General features: G+C 45.7%; 1 protein-coding gene across 1 annotated transcript; it reads right to left on the bottom strand.

Annotated features, from left to right (window-relative positions):
• Positions 1-8007: 8007 nt before the first annotated feature.
• Positions 8008-8798, bottom strand: LOC123081668 (uncharacterized). Its single transcript, XM_044504217.1, has 2 exons — positions 8197-8798; positions 8008-8089 (listed from the first exon to the last, which is right to left on the bottom strand). The coding sequence occupies exons 1-2, from the start codon at positions 8756-8758 to the stop codon at positions 8043-8045; spliced, it is 609 nt and encodes a 202-aa protein (XP_044360152.1). The 5' UTR covers positions 8759-8798; the 3' UTR covers positions 8008-8042.
• Positions 8799-11233: the final 2435 nt, after the last annotated feature.

Raw genomic sequence — 11233 nt, 5'->3', positions numbered from 1 at the left:
GTGTAACCCCTTTTTATTGACATCAATATTTGTTTAGTTCTGTTGGAAACAATTAAGTCATGCGCCGATTTTTAGTATTGCTTGAATCTACATCATTATCTCTTTCGTTTTTGGCCGCGTAGAAGCCATGCATCTTCATCAACACAAGAACAACAAGCTCAGTGCCTAATTTTAACCAAAAAATGTGCATCCCTGCTTTATAAATAAAGCACCACTACCATATAATCAGTCACAAATGATAAACTTTTTTTACGAAAAGATCGGGTCTATTGTAAAATCTCATCAGAGCAGCTCAAACATAATAAAAATTACGTCGAGATTCTGAGGCCACCGAACGACCACTACTACCATCAGAACAAGTCGTTGTGGTCGCTTCTCTATCAGAGCCGGCTTGACCTTGTCGATGACAGCCGGGAAGTCTTCGAGCCAAAGTTGTCGTCATTGAACCCTTGCATAGATATGAAGCATCTGACACAAAATCCTGCCACATGATGAGAAACCCTAACCTCATTGCCCCAATAGACAGTATGGGTCTACGCCAAAGCTCCATCGACTACATCCAGAAGGACAAACTCGAGGACGATTGGAGCTCGAAAGACAAACTCAAAGAAGAAGCGCCGCCATCCGCCCGTCAAGGCCCCAAAGTTCAGGCAACATGGCTCAATTCAAATAAACACATCTACGGAGTAGTCATCTACATAGATACTCCCTTCATCCCATAATATAAGAGTTCGTCCTTGTTATGGACATTCTTGATGCAATTGTGCGGGCATCTATCAATGTTGAAGTGCTTCCCACTCTTGGGCGGAACCTACCGTCAATCAGAGCCTCATTCTATGCAGATGACGTTATGATTTTTGCCAGACCCAACCTTCACGAAGTCACTGCTGTTAAGAAGATTCTTGATATCTTTGAGATGCTTCCGGCCTTCGAACTAACTTCATTAAGAGAAGTTTCTGCTACATCCGGTGTGAGGGTATTGCCATTCATGACCTGGCTGCGATGCTACAATGCCCCATCAAAGAGTTTCCTGTCACATACGTTGGCATGCCTCTCAGTTCCACGAGACTTCAGAAAATACATTACCAGCCAATCTTTCACAAGCTTCAGCGCAACACATCTGGATGGAACAATCTTATGCCACCCACTGCCGGAAGACTAGCTCTGCTCACCTCCGTTTTATATGCCTGGACAATATTCCAAATTTTGGCTATTGAACCTCCTCGCTGGGCTGTCAAGAAGTTTGACAAATGTTTCCTAGGTTTCCTTTGGGAAAATAAAGATGAGGCTACTGGGGGCAAATGCCTAATGAACTGGAAGCAAGTTTGCCTGCCTAAAAAGCTTGGTGGCCTTGGGATTCCTTGTCTGGACCAAAAAAGTGAGGCAATGCGATGCAAATGGTTATGGATCTCTTGGATGGACGCTTCTCGGACCTGACGTGGGTTACCTTTGCCTATTAATTGCTCGGTCAGGTGTCCTTTCGAGGCATCGGTTCAATTCAACATTGGCAATGGCGCAAACACCAAGTTTTTTGGACCGACCCTTGGCACAATAGAGAGAGTTTCTGTAAGAGGTTCCCTGACTTGTTCATGCAATGCACTATCAAAACAATCTCCATCCAATATGGTATGACAGATGGAAAATGGATGCGGCACTTCAAGGGTAATCTCTCTCAAGACTCAATCACTCAGTTCATGACCATGTAGAATGACCTGCAGCAGGTGCAGCTAGCTCAAAATCAGGAAGACACTTTAACTTGGCGTTGCTGCAAATGGCCAGTTCAGCTCAAGCTCGGCGTACACGACTACCCTTGCTGCAAACATCAAACTACTATTTGCAAAGTTGGCCTGGAGCTCTGATGTACTTGGCGATTATAAAACATGTCGTCATGAATATACCGTCGTTTCGCATCGGTTGGCCATCCTTATCCGGACGGGCATTTCATTCATGACGTTTGCAATTTCTCATTTTTAGGTAGTGAGATGGTACTCGAAGATAAAGATGACCTTTATTGCACTATTTTACTTCAGAAGAGTAGCGGCTCCGCTGATTATGTTAAGCAAGCAATCTTCTTATGAGGTAATCAAGTGTTGACAAGCAGAAAAAAAAACTGACGACCATTTTGATCGTGATTTCCAAAATATGGGCCTACAGCTAGCTATGAATTTTAACATGTTAACACAGCTTTTCTGCCTTTAGACCGATAACCATTCATGCAAAAAGGGAGGTAAACTTTGACATGCTGCAAGTATTCTTCATGAACCGAGTTTATTCGGTACACAGACAGACACTACACATAAAAGAGAAGAGAAAGTTTCTCAATGAAGCCATATAAGATGCCAAAAGTTGCAGCAACATGCCATATACTATCAGTTACATCATGGTGACCTAAGAATGCAAGCATCCGAGACAGCTAGCTAGCTCCAGATCCACAACCATCATGTATATGCAAGTTATCATGCATGCACACCTATCCAAATCTAAAGCAACTCCAAGCATATATATGTAGAGGCTAATTGATCAATAGAAGCTAGTCGCCCAAGTTGGGCAGGTTATCGGCGAGCACACTCCTGACGGCCGACATCAACAGCTCCAAGTCATCGTATTTCCGGATATGTGGAGGCAGTGCTTCAATCTTGTGCGCCAACTTCTTGGCTATCTCTGGGAAGGCCTGCACACGTACGTACGTCCTCACAACATGTCAGTACGTACGTATCAAACAAAACAAAGTCGGGCATGCAATGGGAGACGTTAATGAAAGCAGCAGGGTACTCACAGTGCTGCCTCTCTCGAGCAGGCTCTGGAGGAGGTGCAGGACGAAGTCGCGGCTGGCGCGCTGCGTCACCAGCAATTTTAGGTCTCCGGAGGCCAGGTCAGCACAGGCCCTGAGTGCGATGTTCAGCAGCTCCTTCTCCTCGCTCAGGACGCAGTGCTCCACGACGAACTGCCCTTGGCATATGCGGGACAGGTGAAGGACGTTCTGCATGAGATTGGACGCGAGCTCCTTCCTGAACTGCATGCTGCTGGCATGGTCGAGGAGGTGCAGCACGAAGCGCTTGCTGCATGCATGCGTGGTAAGTAAAATCAGCGACAAGTACGCACGTCCTAGTAAGCTGAGAATCACCAGACAAGTTGACGCGAGAATTGTGCAAGCGTAACGACTAACGACCACTTACCCGGCACGTTGCGTGGCCATTGCTACGGCTTTGGCAAGGATTTCAGTCTGGAAACGCGGGACGTCCTTGTCTGGCGCGTACAGGAAGCATGTAGCCAAGAACGTCGTCCCGGCCGGGGACAGCATCTTGTCATCCATGGTGTATATGGCGTGATTGACCAGGGCCTGAAAGGAAACTAAACCGATCAGTACGTACACGTACAAAATATATACGGAGCCAAACATTCCGTATCACTGTCGCTGATCCCACATATATTCCCAGTGATTGCTGCGCATGCCATTGCGGCACTTACCGCGGTCACGTTCGTAGGCATCGTGGTGAAACAGTGGACAATCAGTTCGTTCCCTCGGTCGTCGTCGATCACGCGCTCCTTCACGAAGCTTTCGACGAGCAGCGCGGACAGGCCGGGGTACACCGAGCTCGCCACCGCCGTGATGAGCAACTCCAGAGAAGCCACCCTGCATCATCACACAGATGAAGGCAACACAAATTCAGCAGCAGGGCTCACCACACACAGGGCACTGCACTAGCTAACTTTGATCGGCTGGCTGTTTATGCTAAGTATGTAGAGATGTAATCAGAATCACAGCAGGTGCTGCGATCGAAACTGTTTGTTAGATCAGCTAGCTAGCTGTTTATGCTATATAGAGAGAGATGCTAATTTACTACTGTAAATTGGACATGCGAATCACAGTGGTAAACTAGTTTTGATCAAACTGGCAGTAGCAGGGACCAGGGAGTCATGCGTTGATCTGTGAACGTACCCGTCGTCGGACCTCGGGACGAGCCTGGGCGTGACGGCGGCTTTCACGATGATCTCGAGCTCCCTGTAGTGCCCATGGAAGCTTCCCAGCAGCGCTTCGAACACCGGATGCCCCTGCCTGTTCCCCATGATCCAGTGCGCGCAGCGCTTGAACCCGTCGAGCACCATCTTGCGCATCTCCTCGTCGCCCACCTCGAGCTGGTGGACCAGGATTTCCAAGTGCTCCGCGTCCAGGGACATCACTGTTGGATTAATTATGCATCTATGAGATGCCATTAGCAGAATCTAATTGCACCTAGATCACCTCACAACATGAACAGAGAAGGGTTTAGGGTTTCTTTACATGTCACGGGAGTGGACATGATCGCCTGCTCGGTGCAGGCGTGATGCAGGGGTGATGTAGTCGAAGTAGATGTTCTCCTCGACGTCCTGATTCCTTCAGGACGCCACCGGCACTGCCCAGGGACAGCGGCGGCGGCTGGCTTAGGTCTTCCCGTCGCTGCAGCACTCCCCCTGATCGGATGGGGTGAGAGAATATCGGGAGGAGAGTAAACCTTACGTGAATTGTGATCTCGCAGGTGCCCAGCTCTCTCCCGTATCCCTTTTAATATGGCGCTGGCGACAGGGGACCCAAAACCTGAGTTGGTTTTTGGGCGCCCCCAATCAGGGCGCGTTAGTTCTGATCGAGGCTCACGTACGTTGGTACGTGGACCCCTTCACTTATCGTTATCCCTTTATCTTTTTTTTTCTGTTAGACTAATAGTTCTACCTGGCCTGTTTAAGCCGTCAGATCAAAACCAACATTCTCCCCCTTGATCGTTAGGCTTAACTTCATTCGCCCATTCTATATAGGAATGATGTACCAAAGTGAGGTGTTACAACAGCTCAAAACGCCATAGAATCTCAACACTTATAGTACACCCGCCTATTTCGAAATGGAAAACATTTTACTAATTGGGGAGTGGTTTATTTTAATGGTCCTCTTATTCCAGAATCATCAGGCCTCCAGTAGTCCCATGCCGGAACCATTCTCACGAAAGATACTGGGTGGTAAGCCTTTTGTTAGCGGATCCGCAAGCATATGCTTCGTTCTTATATGTTTAACATCAACTGTTTGATCCTGGATTCTATCTTTCACAACACGATACTTTATGTCAATGTGTCTGGCAGCATTACTTGACCTGTTGTTACTCGTATAGAAAACTGCTGGTTCATTATCGCAGTACAATAAAATTGGTTTAGATATGCTGTCAACCACTTTAAGTCCGGGTATAAAATGCTTTAGCCATACAGCCTGCCCGGTGGCCTCATAACATGCTACAAATTCTGCTTGCATCGTAGATCCAGCAGTTAACGTTTGTTTGGAGCTTTTCCACGATATAGCTCCTCCCGCGAGTGTGAATATATAACCTGACGTGGATCTCATACTATCCACACACCCGGCAAAATCAGAGTCTGAATAACCAACAATTTCTAGGTTATCAGTTCTTTTATATGTAAGCATGAAGTCCTTAGTTCCTTGCATATAACGCAAGACTTTCTTTGCGGCCTTCCAGTGGTCCGGTCCTGGATTTGATTGGTATCTGCCAAGCACCCCGGTTACAAAACATAAGTCTGGGCGTGTACACACTTGAGCATACATGATGCTTCCAACAGCTGAAGCATAAGGAACCGACTTCATCTGATCAGTTTCACATTGGTTCCTCGGACATTGAAATGTCCCAAACTTATCGCCCTTAACTATAGGAGCAGGTGAGGGTGAGCACTTATGCATATTGAATTTTTTCAGTACTCTCTCAAAGTATGCCTTTTGAGATAGTCCTAACGTTCCTCTGGACCTATCTCGATGAATCTCGATGCCGAGGACATACGAGGCTTCACCAAGATCTTTCATATCAAAACTGGATGACAGAAAATTTTTGGTCTCATGCAGCATATCCTTATCGCTACATGCCAACAATATGTCATCAACGTATAGGATTAAAAATGTGAACCTACTGCCTTTAAACTTAACGTATATGCAGTTGTCCACAACATTTTCGGTGAAACCAAAAGTTTTGATAATTTTATCAAACTTGAGGTACCACTCTCTTGAAGCTTGCTTCAAGCCATAAATTGATTTCTTTAGACGACATGCTAAATGTTCCTTTCCTTCCACAACAAAGCCTTCTGGCTGAGCCATGTAAACATCTTCTTTTAAGTCACCATTTAGAAATGCCGTTTTAACATCCATTTGGTGTAGTTCCAGGTCGTAATGAGCTACTAATGCCATTATGATTCTGAAAGAATCCTTGGTTGACACAGGAGAGAAAGTTTGCTTATAATCAATGCCTTCTCTCTGTGTATACCCTTTTGCCACTAGCCTTGCCTTGAACCGTTCGACATTCCATTTGGAATCATACTTGGTTTTGTAGACCCACTTGCAGCCTACTTTCTTAGCTCCATCGGGAACTTCTACTAAGTCCCATACATCGTTTGAGCCCATAGATTTCAACTCGTCTTCCATGGCAACCAACCATTTGGACGAATTTTTGCTTTTAATGGCTTCCTTATATGAGGTTGGATCCTCCACCTTTCCCATATCATTCATGTCCTCCATCAAAAAAGTGATATAATCATCTGATATGGCTTTCTTCCTCTCACGTCGTGGTCTACCCATGGGCGGAGGTGGTGGTGGAACATCATCATTTTCATTATTTTCTCGGAGATCCTCATTTGTGTTTGGATTCTCATTATTAGTTTCTGGATCACCATTCGACTGAGAGACTGAACCGTGAGATTCAGGATCATCAGATGTCACATTTCTTCGTATTGGAAAAACAATCTCTTGAATAGTCGGGGATGGAACACAAACCCGCTTCTCCTCAAGATTGATCTCCCTTAAATTTGTGACCTCATTATCCTCAAAAAATACCGCTTGTCTAGTCTCCACAAACTTGGTGGTGTGTCTTGGACAATAAAAATGATATCCCTTTCCCCTATGAGGGTATCCAACGAAGAAACAGCTAACTGTTTTTGGATCCAGTTTCTTAAGTTGTGGATTGAAAACTTTAGCTTCAGCAGGGCAACCCCACACCCGTAAGTAATTCAAGCTCGGTTTCTTTCCCGCCCACATCTCGTAAGGTGTGTTAGGTGCTGACTTAGTTGGAGCAAGATTTAGTATGTGTGCAGCTGTCTTTAATGCCTCTATCCAAAGGCTTACTGGTAAACTCGAGTGACTAAGCATGCTTCGCACCATATCCATAAGGGTGTGGTTGCGGCGCTCGGCCACACCATTTTGTTGTGATTCACCAGGCATTGAGTACTGAGCAATGATTCCATTTTCAGATAAGAACTTGGCAAAAGGTCCAGGAATCTGCCCATAAGAAGCATGCCTACCATAATACTCTCCCCCGCGATCAGACCGTACAACTTTGATTTTTGCGTTCAGTTGATTTTCAACCTCCGCTTTATAGACTTTGAATTTCTCCAAAGCTTCCGATCGGTCACGTATGGGATAAATATACCCATAGCGGGAAAAGTCATCTGTGAATGTAATGAACGAATCAAAATCATCTACAGACTTAACATTAAGGGGTCCACATATGTCGGTGTGAATTAATTCTAAAACCCTTGTGGCTCTAACTGCTCCTTTCTTAATTGTTTTTGCAAATTTTCCTTTAATGCAGTCGACACATTTGTCTGCATCTGAGAAGTCTAATGGGAGGAGTATTTCATTTTTAACTAAGTGTTCCATTCTCCCCCTCGAAATGTGGCCCAAACGACAATGCCACAATTTCGAAGAATTACTTACTCCTTTCCATTTCTTCTCAACATTAATTTCATCACTCACATGCATAACTGAATCATTATGAAGAGATAACATGTATAGTTGGCCTCGTCTAACACCGATGCCTACATTCTTATTACATTTGATCAAAGCAAATTGTTTCTTGCCAAAATGGCACTCATACATATCATCATCTAAACGAGAAACTGAAATCAAATTCCTACTTAAGGTAGGCACATAAATAACATTATTCAATCTAAGAGTGTGGCCAGTGTGTAGCTCCAACGTGAGAGATCCCGCAGCTTCAACATCGGCCTCAACTCCGTTCGCAACCTTAAGTTTTCTTGTTCCTCCTCTTATGGTTTGGATCGTATCGAATCCCTGCATAGAGTTAGCAACGTGAGTGGTTGCCCCTGAATCAATCCACCATGACTTTATTGAAAAATCAACATAAAGTGATTCATCTACAAAAGTAATTTCATCAATACCTCTTTTGTTCATCCATTTTAGAAAGCCTGGGCAGTCCCTTTGATAGTGTCCCTCTTCTTTGCAGAAGTTACAAGCATTTTCTCCAGCAGTGGAGCTGCTAGGAGCAGAAGAAGAACCACCAGCTTCTTTACCCTTGAATGCCTTAGGGTTGAATGGCTTAGTGCCTTCTTTCTTGACTTGCCTTTTCTGAGGCTTAGGGAAACCTTGTCCGTCATGCTTTCTCTTGTTAGAGCCAACATGAAAGACATGGTCTTTCTTCTGCCTCATGATCCTTTCTTCCTCCTGGACGATCCTTGCGGTCATCTCAGAGAGTGGCCATTTTTCCTTTAGAGAGTTATAGTTGACCTTAAATTGTTCAAACTCTTCAGGAAGAGACTCAAGAATAATTATGACAAGAAGGGCTTCACTTAAAGAACACTCCAAAGCCTTAAGCTTGGTGAAAGCATTTACCACCCTCAATATGTGCTGCCTAACATTTCCGTCAATAGTGTATTTCTGAAGAAGTTTAGCAAAAAGCTCATGAGCATACACTTTGTCGGAGCCTTTAAATTGCTCCTCCATTTCAGTGAGGAAATCTTTAGCAGTATCTTTCTTAGGGAGTGCTTCAAAAATGTCCGGCGATATTGTCGCTTTCATGATGAGAAGCGCAATATGGTTGGACTTATTCCACTTTTCCATCTTAACATCATACTCCTTCTTGAGTTCTGCATACCCTGTGACACCTGCCACAGGTGCCACAGGTTTTTCTTCCCTCAAGGCATAGTCAAATTCATTACAACCCAAACATAATTCGACTTGGGACTTCCAACGAGGGAAGTTACTCCCCGTAAGTGGTTCGATCGTGTCGGACCGGAATGGAGCGGAAGCTGAAATTATCATAAAAGTTCATAAGTAAACTTGCATGATTATAAATTTATGTTGGTAAATAAACAAACATGCCAAGTATTTAATTTCAACTCCATGTCAAAACACCGTTGGGCAGAAAAAACATGGATTTAAAATATCATAGGGGATGACTCATAATAATAAAACAACGTTGGTCCGAATTAAAATTAGAGTCATTTCATTCTTAATTTAAACATCAACATAAAAGAAAATATCATTATTTTTGATGTCTAAAAATTCATCATGCAAAACACATAATAAATCCTGAATAAAAAATCTCGTTGGTTCAATTTTACCCAGAATAATAATGTGTTCATTTTATTTTTAGGCATTTTCTGTTTTAAACAGTGCAAAACATGAAAGATATTAACTTACATGCACTGGAAATCACAGAAAAACGCGATGGCCCAAAATACCCACGGTTATATAGCGGCCCAAAACCCAGCAGCGAAAAACCGTAAAAAAAACGCGCTGGGCTAAGGCAACTTGGGCTGAAGCCCGTGGCCAAAAATGGCCCATTAACGCCCGCCGGCCCGGGTCATAGCTCCGCGACACTGTGAGCCGTCCGACCGAATCTGACGGCTCGCGCGGCTTGCGGCCGGAGCAAAAACAGCTGACCTGGGCTAACCCTAGGTCGTTTCCCCCTCTCTCCCGCATCTGATTCTCGATCCCGCTGGCTCCATTTCGAGGTCGACGGCGGCGACGAGAACGCCGGCCACCCCAGTCCATACCGACGCGGCGGCGGTGCTCGCCGGAGGAGCGGGCGCAGGACTAAGTCCGCGCGCTCTCCCGTCGAGCATGGCAGCCCGGGTCGTGTCCAAGCGGGGCGGGGAGGAGCACCCCAGCGGGCCAGCGGCCTGCTGTACGGCGACGTTGAGGCACGGCGGCCCACGGCGTCCTACCGCACGGTCTCTCCGTTGGGAGGGAGCGGCGTGGCGTTCCGCGCGCCGACCCGAGGGACGGCGGCGTCGCGGCATCGGCGTCCTCGCATGGTGTCGGCCATGCGGGCCCCGAAGGGGATAGACGTCGACGCGGCGCATTAGGTGAGGATTCTCCTCATTGCTTCTCCAATTCGTGTTCATTAGTTGCTTGATGTGGGGAAAAAGCAATCCTAATTTCAGAATTAGGGTTCTTGCGAATTGGGGATGAATTCTAGGGTTCTTAAACATGAGGGGGTGCTACAGTTGACTTGCGTGTATCCCTCTGCCTAATATTTTGCTAATGCATACGGAAACAGTACTTAAGCATGATCAATTTTAATCAACTTAACATGAAGGTGAGCATAAGATCTTAACTTAGATTAATTAGAATTGATGAACTTAGGTGGCACTACTGATCCGTAGCAAATTGGAATACAACATGAGGGCATTAAGACAGTAGGATGCATATTTGGGCTAACCAGGGGTAAAACTTTTAATCTTGATCATAAACCCTAAACATGTCATTGATCTAAACATGATAGTGATCTACTGATCAACAATAAAGGAATCTATTGCAATCAAGATTGGCGACTGATACCATTATTGGATTAATTATGCATCTATGAGATGCCATTAGCAGAATCTAATTGCACCTAGATCACCTCACAACATGAACAGAGAAGGGTTTAGGGTTTCTTTACATGTCACGGGAGTGGACATGATCGCCTGCTCGGTGCAGGCGTGATGCAGGGGTGATGTAGTCGAAGTAGATGTTCTCCTCGACGTCCTGATTCCTTCAGGACGCCACCGGCACTGCCCAGGGACAGCGGCGGCGGCTGGCTTAGGTCTTCCCGTCGCTGCAGCACTCCCCCTGATCGGATGGGGTGAGAGAATATCGGGAGGAGAGTAAACCTTACGTGAATTGTGATCTCGCAGGTGCCCAGCTCTCTCCCGTATCCCTTTTAATATGGCGCTGGCGACAGGGGACCCAAAACCTGAGTTGGTTTTTGGGCGCCCCCGATCAGGGCGCGTTAGTTCTGATCGAGGCTCACGTACGTTGGTACGTGGACCCCTTCACTTATCGTTATCCCTTTATCTTTTTTTTTTCTGTTAGACTAATAGATCTAACTGGCATGTTTAAGCCGTCAGATCAAAACCAACAATCACCAGCTGCTCAAGCGTCATCGGGGAACTGAGCAACTCCGAGCGGATCTGCACCAGCCTCGAGTAT

Source organism: Triticum aestivum, chromosome 4A, assembly GCF_018294505.1.
Source record: "Triticum aestivum cultivar Chinese Spring chromosome 4A, IWGSC CS RefSeq v2.1, whole genome shotgun sequence".
NCBI classification, from domain to species: domain Eukaryota; kingdom Viridiplantae; phylum Streptophyta; class Magnoliopsida; order Poales; family Poaceae; genus Triticum; species Triticum aestivum.
Note: the sequence above shows the minus strand (reverse complement) of the source record. Positions and strands in the feature narration are given on the sequence as shown.

Excerpts from the sequence above, each read along its gene's own strand:
- LOC123081668 (XM_044504217.1), bottom strand. The coding sequence starts at position 8,758 with ATGGAGGAGCAATTTAAAGGCTCCGACAAAGTGTATGCTCATGAGCTT. Across the intron at positions 8,090-8,196 it reads AAAATGGATGAACAAAAGAG|GGATTCGATACGATCCAAAC; the intron begins GTATTGATGAAA and ends AACTCTATGCAG.